Source organism: Theobroma cacao, chromosome 4 (genome assembly GCF_053813885.1).
Source record: "Theobroma cacao isolate CCN51 chromosome 4, ASM5381388v1, whole genome shotgun sequence".
In the NCBI taxonomy this organism is placed as follows: Eukaryota; Viridiplantae; Streptophyta; class Magnoliopsida; order Malvales; family Malvaceae; genus Theobroma; species Theobroma cacao.
In genome coordinates this window covers 25,256,035-25,269,128 of record NC_142642.1, presented here as the reverse complement: position 1 = coordinate 25,269,128, position 13,094 = coordinate 25,256,035, and the positions used below count along the sequence as shown (strand labels likewise).

Here is a 13,094-nt window from a genome sequence, read left to right as displayed (position 1 = left end):
AGCACCCTTTTCATCTATTTTATCATAAAAGGATTTAAGGCCAACAGCCCATAAGATTTGACCAAGGCAGACAGCCAGCCAGCAGCCAAGGGAGAAGAAATTGGCTTATGTCTTCAAATTTAATTTTTCCTATATTTTCAATTTATTTCTTTTAATAACCTACTTCCTATTTGTTAAAAGCTTTCCACAATCTCTTCCCTAAGGAAATTCTTTGGCGATTAAGCAGCTTAGAGCTACAGGTTTGGATTTGAAATGCTAAGATCTATAGGAAGAGTAGGATGGGACGATACAAGTTACTTTCAATTGAATAACTCTAAAGAAATAAAACCTAACTGAGGTGAGCATATTCCTAATATTTAAAAGATTAATTAATTACACTAATACATATCTACCAAATATGATTATGTAAATCAGAATATATAGGTTTAAGCTTTCAAGGAATCAATTAATAAGCCTAAGTATGACAGAGAATCCAATAATTGCATTTGGTCAAAATCAAAGTACTAAGATAATGATAGGTCAACTAGGAAAAACGAATTAGTACATCTCAACAAAAGATAGCAAAAGGACCTTGCCGGTTGCCTCCCTGGCTATAAGTAACATCTCTATATAAAGAAGCGAAGCAAAAAGCTGGAGTCATACGAGGTATAAAGAGAACAAAGAAAAACAAAAAGAAAAATGGGCAACCCACATATTCTGGTTATACCATATCCAGCACAAGGCCATGTAATCCCTCTTATGGAACTTTCACAAAACCTGGCTAAACATGGCTTCAAGGTCAGCTTCGTGAACACTGAGTTTAATCACAAGAGAGTCATGGATGCATTTGCCAAGAAGGTTGATGCGGATGAGTTAGTTCAACTAGTTTCAATCCCAGATGGGATGGAAGATGGGGAGAGCAGGAACCAGCTCGGGAAGTTAACTGAATCGATCTGTCAAGTCATGCCTAAAGAGCTGAAGCAGCTTATAGAGAAGACTAATAGATTAGAAGATAAGATTACTTGTGTTGTGGCTGATGTGAATATGGGATGGGCCTTGGAAGTTGCAGCAGAGCTGGGAATCCATGGAGCTGCCTTCTGGCCTGGATCGGCCCTTTTGTTGTCCTTGACTTTCAGCCTCCAGAAGCTGATGGATGATGGAGTTATTGATGCAAACGGTGAGGCCTTTCTTCACTAACTTATTGCAGCATGGTTCAAATACAAGTCAAATAAATACAAATGCAGAGCTACTTTTTTCGAAACAATTATCTTTAACGTTTATTTTTTAATCACATTCTTATATTTTAACTCTCATTCTTCAAACAAAAATTATATAATTTGGATTCCTTTCCTATGTATATGGTGTTAAATGAATTATGTAATTGAACTTTTATGTGCATACATATGAAGAACTTCCTCCCCCTTTCCTACGTCTAATTTTGATACACATACAGACACAGATTAAGAAAAGAAAGGACTTTTGCTTCCCCATAATATACCTTTTGAGGATAAAGTTGTCAAGTTAAAGGGCTATGTCAGGAAAGTCAAAAAATTGAGTACTAGTGGGAGAGTAATGCCAGGAAAGTCAAACATTGCTACGTTCCCACATTTCTTTTTCCTTATTTTGATACGGTGTTTGACCGTTGACTCCACTTTAGTAGATTTCGTTATCAAATGGATAATGGTGATTTTCCAAGCCTCAAATTTGGATGAGTCATAGTCAAACTCTAACAATAACAGAGTTGTTTAATGTAAAATATTGAACTATAAGCAGAAGACAAAAGAAAGGATTTTGCTTAGATATTTGCCTTATTCATTGTTGAAATTGGATTTTGCAGGCACTCCAATTGATAAAGATAAGGTGATTCAATTGTCACCAACCACGCCTGGCATGTACCCAACAAACTTTGTTTGGGCCTGCCTTGGTGACTTATTCACACAGAAAATTATTTTTGACTATATGAGGAGAAACAACAAAGCTGCCAAAGAAGCAGATTGGCTAATTTGCAACTCTACTCATGACCTGGAGTCTGGAGCCTTTAACTTGGCTCCAGAGATCCTTCCAATAGGCCCAGTTTCAGCTAGCAGCCAACTTGGGGACTTGGCAGGAAGTTTGTGGCCAGAGGATGAAACTTGTTTGCAGTGGCTTGATCGACAGCAACCAGGCTCAGTCATATATGTTGCATTTGGCAGCCTAACAACTTTTGACCAAATCCAATTCCAAGAATTGGCTCTGGGGCTGGAACTCTCCAACAGACCATTCCTTTGGGTTGTGAGACCAGATATTACTGTGGGAAAGCATGATGTTTACCCAGAAGGATTTAGGAACAGAGTAGCCATTCGAGGACGGATGGTTGGTTGGGCACCACAGCGTGTGGTTTTGTCTCACCCTTCTGTTGCTTGCTTCTTAAGCCATTGCGGATGGAATTCTACTATTGAAGGTGCAAGCAACGGGGTCCCTTTCTTGTGCTGGCCTTACTTTGCTGACCAGTTCCTTAATGAGAGCTACATTTGTGATTTTTGGAAGGTTGGATTGAGATTTAAACGAGGTGAACGAGGGATAATCACACGAGAAGAGATTAAGACCAAGGTTGAACAATTGCTTGGTGATGAAAAAACCAAAGGGAGGGCTCTTGCACTCAAGGAAACGGTTAAGAGAAGTGTCAATGAAGGTGGTAGCTCTAACAGGATATTCAAGAATTTTACTGAATGGATGAAATCATAGATAAGGTCTTTTCATTTATGGTATACATAGTTTGGCTTTGGCAAAATTTTTTCCCTTTTCCAAGAGAATTATGAAAATTAGGAAATACACCAATAGACAATACTCTTGTTGAGGTTTCCTCGGGAAAAAACAATGGTGTAGCAACATGATTTTCCACTTGACGTGAGTGCCACAGTTAATCAAGTCATTTTTGGAGATACTGGCACATTCATTCGTCACTTTAAGCACACCAAAGTAAAAGTTATTCTTGAATCTTCTATAATTTTTCAATATTAGAGTCCTATATAATGTTTTAATTTGAGAATTTGCTGATAGTAAGTAGCAGTAGTTTGAGATAGGACTAAGAAAATCAGATGACCACCAAACTCATATGGACAAAATTTATTGCAGATAGGCTTTTAAACCCAGTTCAAAGCAGAGGGGAAGAAATCCAGTGAGTTGTTGTTGAGGATAGGCTGATTGATCATGTTAAATGGCCATAGTACAATCTCTTACTTACAATTTTTGAATCAGATTTACAAGTCCTCATTCAAGTATTGCCAAAATTAGAGAGCCAACCAACTCCGAGAAATTGATTTTGACCATATCACAGTTTGTTCTAGCTCTAGCAGTGCCAACTTTTCACTTCATCTAAACATTAAAGTATATCAAGACTGATAGTAAGGCAGCAGACACATAAAATATGCCTTAATGATTCCGAACTGTTCTTTGGAGGTGTTGAATTTGAGGGAAACCTTAGATAAAGTACTGTTTGCGCTAATTTTAGATGCTGCTTTGAGGTAGAAAACTCAAAAGGCTCAGCTAGCACATGACTCCGATGTGCTATTTTAAATGTCTTTACAATTATTTTATTTTTAAGGTTTTATATATTTTTTTGCCATTTCAGTTATTTTGTAAAGTCCCGGCCGCATGTATGTAACTAGCTTGCTACTAGTGTCCTGAAAGGGAGATATCGTGGCCCATGTCTACCATTACTCCTTGTCCTATCAATTTCTCTTTCTTGTTAAAAACTATTGTGATCTCTATTGTTAAAGAACAAAAGCTTTATTGCTCCACTTGTTCTCCTTCTTTAATGCTCAATTTCCTCTAAAAATATTTTGAATACTTCAACATGGTTGGTGACCTTTATTACTCCAGCCTTGGCCAATCCATCAGCCACACTATTTGCTTGAGGTCTGATGAGGTTAAAGGAGAAATTAGTGTTGCTTTTAGTAAGAGTTTGAAGTTTGAAATAAATTTCAATCTCCATGGGACTTGTGAGTGATCCTTTACCCAAAGAATGACATTAGTGGACTCACTCTCAACTTCCAGTATGGGGAGGCAAGGAAGAATACGATACCTTGATGAATGGCTTGAAATTCTACAAAATTAGAGTCTTCAATGCCAATGTGGTGAAAAAATGTTCCTCTAATGTAATTGTTGTGATCTCTTAGAACTCCCTCTATACCAGCTAGCCCAGGTTTCCCTCTAGTAAGCCCACCAGTATTGAGTGTAAGAGAGTCAAGTGGAGGTGGTGTCCATGTGGCTTTTTTCTTGAATTTTGGTTTATTCCCACTGTTTATGAAGGCTGAAGGCTGAATGAAACATGTGTTGGTTGAGATATGCCTTAAGTTCCATTTTCCTTTGCACCATAAAGAGTGGCGTAAAAGAATAATGTTGATGATCTAGTTAGAGGTGAAACTCTTGTCCCTAAATGTCAAACCCTATCCTATAAAATAATTACAACGTCATTTACATGCTCAATAGAATGTTTGCATATTTAGAAAATTCGAGAAACCGTTAAAAGACGATATTGCCCCTAATGGTACCATTAAGTCGATTAAGCCTCGAACTAGTTCAAATAGGAATTTTAACGTGAAATTAAGAGTTTCACAATCTAGGGATGACTCAAAATGGTGATTTGGAGTTCGAGGATCAATTTGGAGTCAAACCGAAATTTTCATTATCTGGGGGTAAAATGGTCATTTGCCACCTGGGGATAAAATGAGAATTTTAGAAAAGATTTTTTGGCCCCATTTGACTTATTGGAGTATGATTTGAGTATTTGAGTATGATTTGAGGTTTAGAAGTGAAAAATTTTAATTTTCGGTATAATTTGGAGTATAGGGGTAAAATGGTAATTTTGCCACCCTAGGGGTAAAATTGTAATTCTCCATCACTAGGACATTTTTCCAGCACATGGTCTTCCCTTATCCTCATTTTGACCTTTGAATAATCATGTGGTGGAGATAAAATGTTTAAAATTTTTAAAGTTTTAAAAATAGACCAATGGAAACATGCCATGTGTCAAGCTTAGGATATTTTATTATTTAACTTAAAAATCAGCATAAATCAGCCCATTCTTCTTCTCCATATTCGGCCATGACAAAAGGAAAGAAAGGAAAAACAAGAACAAAACCTAGGTGGAGGATTTCAAGAGAAAAAGTGTGGAAAATCAAGAAAAACAAGTGAAAAAGGTAGGGTTTTTCAATTTAAACTTGAAATCTATTTTCCTTAATCATTTCTCCTTATTTTCCATGGTTAAATTACATGTTCTCATGGTGAATTCATGGCTGGTCAAAATGAGTATGGAGAGAGAATGAAGTTGGAATTGTTTGATTTTAAGTTATGTTAGTGATTAAGGTTAGTTTAACATATTTAGAAGCAAAACAATAAGAAAAGAATCCATTTTTCTCATGAATCTTCATTGGCTGAATCTTCTTTGATGTGTGTGGGTGATGGATTGTTATTATTTCAAGAGAAATGGCTTAGAAAATGATGAATAATGGTAAGAAAATTAAGTAGGAAAAATCACGGTGTTAGTGCACTGAAATGGCCGAATTTTTCCAAGAAGAAATGGGAGGGTTTTGATGCTGAAATTGGTGTTATTTGAATAATGTTTGGTGAATTGAGGTACTAGAAATGAAATGAAGCAATCTGGAGCCAAATCGGACATAATTGTCATTTAATTGGGTAATAGGTCGAATTAGGTCAGCACCGCATTTAAGCGGTCATCGGATAAGTTGCATATCATATCATGCATATACATCAAGCCTGAATTGATTTTATAATGGTCAAGCATTAATGTGGTGAATTATGTATTGTACATTATGGATAGGTGGTGAGCAAATTACATTGGTAAAAGTACAGAGATTGTGCTTGAAGACTGGGATTAGGAGTACATCTACTCCTAGAACTGTGAGTGGACAATTTATCATCTTAAATATCTAGAGTAATTATACTTGTTTGATGCTTTTATTGAATGATGAGTTTAAATTATAAAATATTATGTTTTCCAATTAAAATGTTTTTTTTTAATAAAGATTTATACTGGTTTTGAAATCAAATATTGTTCTGGGAAAATTAAGTATATGGAGACTGTGTTGAAATTTATGATTTTATATGTTATTGAAATTGTGGCTTATGACACTATGGTAGCATGATGGCTAAATTTTTGGGGTTGACATGAGATATATGAACAGTTTTGGATTGGTCTCGGTAGACTGAATTACATTTTATTCGTCATATTATGCTACTGAAAATTTTATGGGTCTGGTGGTATATTACACGATCACTGCAGTGGTGGGGGTTTCTGTGGACTGCTTGTGAGAGGGGCACGGTAACCCAATTATATATTTACCTCCGGGGGGAGATGTTGGATGAAGTATCTCCTGAGGTAAGATTTGAGTGCACCTCACGTTCGGGCCACCACGTGAGAGTGAGACTCAGCCAATGCCAATGAACAGTTGTGTGTCAGATGTGAAAACACGTTTATGGGTGTGAGACATTTAACAGCCTTGGCGGTCTCAGTGGGATACCTTGACGAAGGTACTCGCGAGAATGATTCTGGTAGGGGCCAAGTTTAAGAAATTCATAAGCAGAGAAATTTTGACGAAAAGAAATTGTTTGGTATAGATTGAAACAAATTTTGCGTTATGAACATTATTGAAATATAACGTTTTTATATTGTCTCTATCTACTCAGCTTTAGATGCTTTTGATGGTAATTGTTTACTCACTGGAATTATGTAATCTTACCCATCTTTTTATCCATTTTTCAGTCTTAGGACAGTTTGTTGATAATTGATTAAGACGAGAATTAATCTCGGAGCTGCATCCTAGAAAGTAAGGGTTCGTAGCCCTACACCTTCTTAGTCAGTTGGGGGCCCAAGAGTCACTGTAAAAGTAATTTTATACTTTAGTTATCTGATTTAAAAGTATGTATGAACATATTTAGATTTTACACCATGTTTTTGGTGGGTTTCGGTATTTTCGAAAAAAAAATAACGAAAATGCCCTTGTGAGCCAAAAAATAATATTTATTGTTTTGATTTGGATACGACTTATGATTTCTTGAAATGCGAGATTTAATAATTGTCACTCACCGGGGAGATGCGAAAGCTGATGCTAAGTCTTGCGGGGTTTCGATATGCATTCGGGGTAATGAGTGCTTATCGGGACGTCGCGACGGTTGTCACGAGCTCGATGAGAATTTCGGGTCGTGACAGTAAAGATGATTTTGCTTTGACAAAGCCAAATAGACCAAAGAGAGGCAAAAAAAAACATTTTCCAGCAATATCTTTTTTGAGGAGGGTGCGATTATAGCATCCAAGAGGTAAAGAAAGAGATAGAGTTACTTGAAGCAACCCAATGAATGTTCCATTTACTACTGCAAAGTGTCTAAGTCTTCCATGCAGTGGTGCAATTAAAGAAAATATGGAAGGGAGTTTTTGGAGATAACTTACAAAAGTTGCACATAGCTTTATCTCTGCTGATGATTCCTCTGTTCATAAGGACTGCTTTAACGACTAGTTTATAATGGAGAACCTACCAGTAAAAAGTTTCAGCCTTAGGCAGTGCTAAACCAATCCATAAAAGTTTCCAATGGTTATTGGAGCTGTTATGAAAATCATAGAAAGCCCTGCAGAAAGATCAAAAAGAGTAAGCCCCACTTGTGGTTGGTTTCCATATGACTTTATCATGGTTAGAGGGGTGAGGGTGAGCATTTTGAATAAGGTTTTGGAATTTTGTCCATTGGCTTAGTTCCCAATTCTGAGGTTTCCTTCTTAATTTTATATCCCATATCCACTTGCTATTGGTCCATTTACCCAAATCTACTATGGTGGCTTTCTTGTCAACAACAAGTGCATGAATTCATGGGAACTCATTAGCTAAGATAAGGTCCCCAATCTAAACATTTTTCCAAAGAGAAATTTTAGAACCATTACCAAGAGAATGCCCAAAGCCATTTATGATCAGCCTTTGAAATTTGCTAGTGGGTTAGAGTGGTTGAGCAATGTGTTTCCATAGAAGAGAAGGCTTAAAAGGTTTCATTGGGGGCATCATTGTGTTTGGTTCAGACCTGTTTTTGGTAGAGACCACCTTTCTCCATAAGCTATTAGGCTTGTTAGCATATCTCCATAGCCACTTGTTCAAGAGAGCTCGATTTTTAAGCTCAAGATTTATGATTTCAAGTCCCCCTTGGTTCTTAGGTTTGCAAACCAAATACCAATTGACATAGTGAATCTTTTTCTTTTTGGTGCTACCAGACTAGAGAAAGTTTCTTTGGGTGCTTTCCAATTTTTTCTTAACCATTGCCAGTAGTTGAAGAAGCGAAAGGTAATAAAGAGGAAGGATGGATAGCATTGAATCAATAAAAGTCAATCAACCTCCCAATGAGAGAAATTGGCCTTTCTAGTTAGCTAGTCAAGAGTTGAACTTGTCAATGATTGGTTGTCAGGTGTTCATGGAGCAGGGATTCGCTTTAAAAGGGAGCCCTAAGTAGGTAGAAGGAAGGTTGTCCACTTTACAGCCAACCGTATTGGCACACTACTGAGTAAGATCCTGATTAATACCAATACCAATAAGGCTGCTCTTGAAAAAATTTATTTTAAGGTTAGAGATTGCCTGAAAAATTTTGAGGATCTTGGCGATGTTAAGTAATTGACAAGAATGAGGTCCACAAAATAGTAGAGTGTTGTCAGTGAATTGTAGATGGGAAATAGACATTCGAGAGTTGCCAATATCAATCCCCTAAAAAAGTTTTAAAATTTTTGCCTTATGAAGAAGGATACTAAGAGTTCAGCAACAATGTTGAATAGAAAAGGTGATAAGGGGTACCCTTGTCGAAGTCCTTTTTGAGTCTTGAACTAAGGAGTGGGAGTGCCATTTAAAAGAATAGAGATAGGTTGTGGAGATGCATTGTTTTATCCACCTTCTCCATTTTGACCTAAATCCCATAAGCTTCATAACAAAGTCAAGGTAGTCCCAATCGACACTGTTAAATGCCTTTTCAAAATCAACCTTGAAAGGAAAACCTGATTTCATACTTTTCTTGAGGGAGTCAATGACTTCATTGACAATGAGGGAGTAGTCAAGGATTTGTTTTCTTCTTACAAATGCAAACAGGTTGCTTCCTATCACTAGGCCTATAACACCCTTCAATTTAATGGCAATGACCTGTGCTAGGATTTTATAAGTGCTCCCAACAAAGCTTATAGATCAGAAGTGGGAAAGTGTTATAGGCCCACTAATTTTTGGGATTAAAATAATAGATGAAGCATTGATATTGGGATTGAATTTCCTTGTGTTGAAGAAATCATTCATAAAGTTGATGATCTCGTCTTCGAAGATAGGCCATTACTTTTTGAAGATTTTCGTATTAAAGCCATCAAAATCGAGGTTTTGTTCCCGTCACATTGATGGATGGCATTGCAAATTTCCCCCTAAAAAAAGGAGCTTTCAAGCAAATGTTCTGTTCAGTAGTGATTTGATTGAAATGACAGTTGAATTCTTTTAATTGGAGAATATCTCACTTTCGAAAGAAATTTTGAAAATGTGAGCCAACCTTCTCCCTAATAACTAAAGGTTCATGAGATATGGAGTTGCTATAGTGGAGATGGTGAATGTTATTAACTATTTTTCTGTTAGAGGCCGTGAAATAGAAGAATTTAGTGTTACAGTCACCCTACTTTGTTCATTAGATACGAGATTTTTAAAGCAAAGAACGTTTTCTCTCAAGCAAAGTTCCTTGTGACTAGCTTAGAGAGTAAAATAATTCACTTTCTCAGTAGGAGTGAGATCACTTTTTTCATCCTTTTTTTCAAGCAAATCAATTTCACATTCAAGAATGGAAATTTTTTGAGTGTCTTTTTTTTTACCTCTGTTGCTGCCAAGCTTTCAAAGAAATTTTAAGCTACTTTATTTTGTCAAAGTTGCCACTACTTTCGACTGTGCTTTCTCTAATAAGCTTCCAAGAGTGGTGACGATGGGTGATAAAGTCCTTGTTGTCAAGCCAATGGGAGAATAGCCTAAACGTCTTAAGTCCCCAACTAGCTTGGTCCATAGTAAGGGAAATAGGATTGTGATCGAATGTTGATAGTGGAAGGACCTTTTGGACCAAGGACGGGAATTTCAGAAGTAATTCATTGCTCAAGAGAAATCGATCAAGTCTACATCTGACTGGATTTTCTCCGTTATCTGTCCAAGAAAAAAGTCCACCAGAGAGAGAGAGGTTTATTAGCTCCATGGAATTAATAAAATCAGAAAAAAGAGCCATACTATTGTAGTCAAAATTATCCCTTGTTTTCTCAATAATAGTTTTAATAATGTTGAAGTCACCACTAATAACCCAAGGTGTCACGACCCAAATCCCGGGCCATGACTGGCGCGAGGGCTCAATGGACGTAGCCCACTAAGCCCAAGTAAGCCTAGCTATATTATCCTGCTCGTTATTCCATCAAATTTCAAAAGTCACATTTCATAATTTAGAATCCAGTAATGCTATTCATTGCCAACTTATAATGGCATTACCAACTAATATACATGTGTTGTCTAAACATATGTCTTAATAATTTACATTGAGTTTGTCTATACATAACAAAAGAGTACTCGACTTCTAGCGGAGAGACTCAGACGAATGTACAGCTACTGAATGCCGAGACACTACCAAGGGTCTAATATACGAAGACACTTCAACCTAGTTACCAGCTGCCTTGTGATCTGAAAACATGAAGTTGAAAACGGTGAGTATAAACCAGGTGAGTGAACAAGGAAGGGAACAAGCAACAGTAAGGAAGGATTTAAAATCATGATGCACTTATTTCAAAACAATGCAATTTAATTTAATGCTTATCAAAACCCTTCAGGAAAACCCTAATTGATTAAATCACTTAATGTAAAGGGTCCATGCTCAACAAAAGATTTGAAAAATGAAAACTTTAATAACTTTCATGCAATTCAAGTCAAGTAGACGACGGGTCCTCGCTATGCTGTAGCGAGAATGAATTTTCGCTGCAGTGACATTTGACTTAAATTATCAACTGGCTGAGGGTTTCTCACTAAACCCCTCATTTTAAACTTAATTTGTTTATTCCTTAATGTTGGAAGTCCAAGCTCAACTATGGTACCAAAGAGTGGAAAATAGCGCAGCAATCGATCAAGATATTAAGCGAAACAGAAAGTTTTTCGTTGTAGTGAGATTCAAGCCATAAAACATAAACTTTGTCGCTGCAGCAAGAACCATGTCTGGTGAAACCCTCGAAAATTTGAGAGTTTCTCGCTGCAGTGAGAATGAATCTCGTTACAGAGAGAAAAAGGGCACCAGTAAAAATTCTCCATTTCCTCAAGAAAAGGCCACCCTGTTCACATGACAAATGCAACATGAAACACATATAAATTCCCAAAGCTTAACTTGCCAAATTTCACTTGCATTTCAACCATGTACATATTCATGAACTTTCCATGACACACATATCTATATATGTATATATATATATATATATATATATATATATATCCATCATCATGCACACTCTCCTATCGTCATAAGCTCATGTGCACTCACCACTAACACATGGTTGGGTCAGCATCGACTTATGCGCACTCCTACTCGCACATAGCCGGGTCATCATTGGCGTATGCACACTTCTACTCGCACATAGTCGAGTCCACATCAATATATGAAAGAAACACCCAATGCATATTATACATATCATCATATTGTGATAACACATAAACCATTTATATAGCACATTTTCACAAGATAAAAACACTTCACCAAAGGCTTGTTCCCAAGGTACATTTTTAAAGAAAAGCTGGATAAAATCTTTCAAATGTTTGTACAATTACATTCACATTCCTAAAACAAATTTTGAAATGCAAGTCCACTCACTGGTATTATTTGAGCCTTTAGTTGATCCTAACTTCCCTAATTGTCCAAATGGGATCATGGGGCTTCGTTGGAACCTATCATCACATTAGCATCACCAATTTGTCAATTCACATACTTATAAAGTCTAAAGCTTTCTTTTAGCTAGCTTCTAATTGCCATTTAAATGGCTATCTATTTTCACTACCCTAATCACTCTAAAATGAGTGGATAACCTCAACTACAAACATTCACAATTCCCTAAAATATCTACCAGCACATGCTATCCATAATTTTTGCAATTAAAATAAATCATACTTATAGGTATATATTTATGAAAAATTTTTAAAATTGACACCCCCTACTCACCTTGGTAGCTTGAAACTTTGAAATTCTTTCCAATAAATTTTCCAAGCTATTATGGGAGCTTTCTCTCTCTTTCTCTCTCTAAACACCTAGCTAGTGAGAGAAAGTATGAAAGTGGGATTTTTCAAGGATTTTAAAGTGAGAGAGTGAAAGAGCACAAGGATTTCATGAAAAGGTGCACCAAGGCATGAAAATTAGAGCTAGAGAGAGAAAGTTACGGAAGCTTGAAGAGGACTCCCATGGAGGATGAAGAAACGTGAGAGGGAAGAAGGAAGAAGAAGAAGAAAAACTGCTAAAGAATGAGGAAGCTGCTGGAAGAAAGATATTTATAGCTCATACTTATCCAACTCCCGTTGAAATTAAAAAAATGCCCTTTAGCAAGTTAACTTGTTCTTTTCTAATCCTTTGTGCAATTTTTTTATTCTTTTGACACTGGACAAGGTCCACAATGATCTAAACTACTTGAATTTACAAAAACTTAAAATTTTGACTCAAGGTGAAAAATGACCATTTTGCCCCTATTGTGAAAATTATCAAAACTTCTAGTTTTCTTCTTGTTTTCATCATTACACATTATTTATTTGGTCTTATGCCTATTTAGACCTTAAAATATCATAAAACTTTCTTCTAGGAGCTTTTTAGAGGAAATAACGAAACTACCCCTAGCCCATGTTATTGCGTCTATGCGTAGTTATGAGCCTATAGGGGTTGAGGTCTCACACAAGGCTTCTTAAAAGTACTCTTAAGATTCACAATTTCCAACCAAAGTTTAGAGCATTCAATAGGACAGTTAGAGGCATAAATATTTATGAAGGTTCAAGGAAAATTGAGAGTTTTAATAGTACTTGAAATAAGGATATACCATTGTTTAACCTTTATGGTAGAAGGCTCAAAGAAAT

The 13,094-nt window shown here is 36.5% G+C and overlaps 1 protein-coding gene across 1 annotated transcript; it reads left to right on the top strand.

Moving 5' to 3' along the window:
- The first annotated feature begins 585 nt into the window (after nucleotides 1-585).
- LOC18601639 (UDP-glycosyltransferase 83A1-like) lies at nucleotides 586-2,975 on the top strand. Its single transcript, XM_007032659.3, has 2 exons — nucleotides 586-1,156; nucleotides 1,817-2,975. Exons 1-2 carry the CDS (start codon nucleotides 679-681, stop codon nucleotides 2,701-2,703), a joined length of 1,365 nt encoding a protein of 454 aa, XP_007032721.2. The 5' UTR covers nucleotides 586-678; the 3' UTR covers nucleotides 2,704-2,975.
- Nucleotides 2,976-13,094: the final 10,119 nt, after the last annotated feature.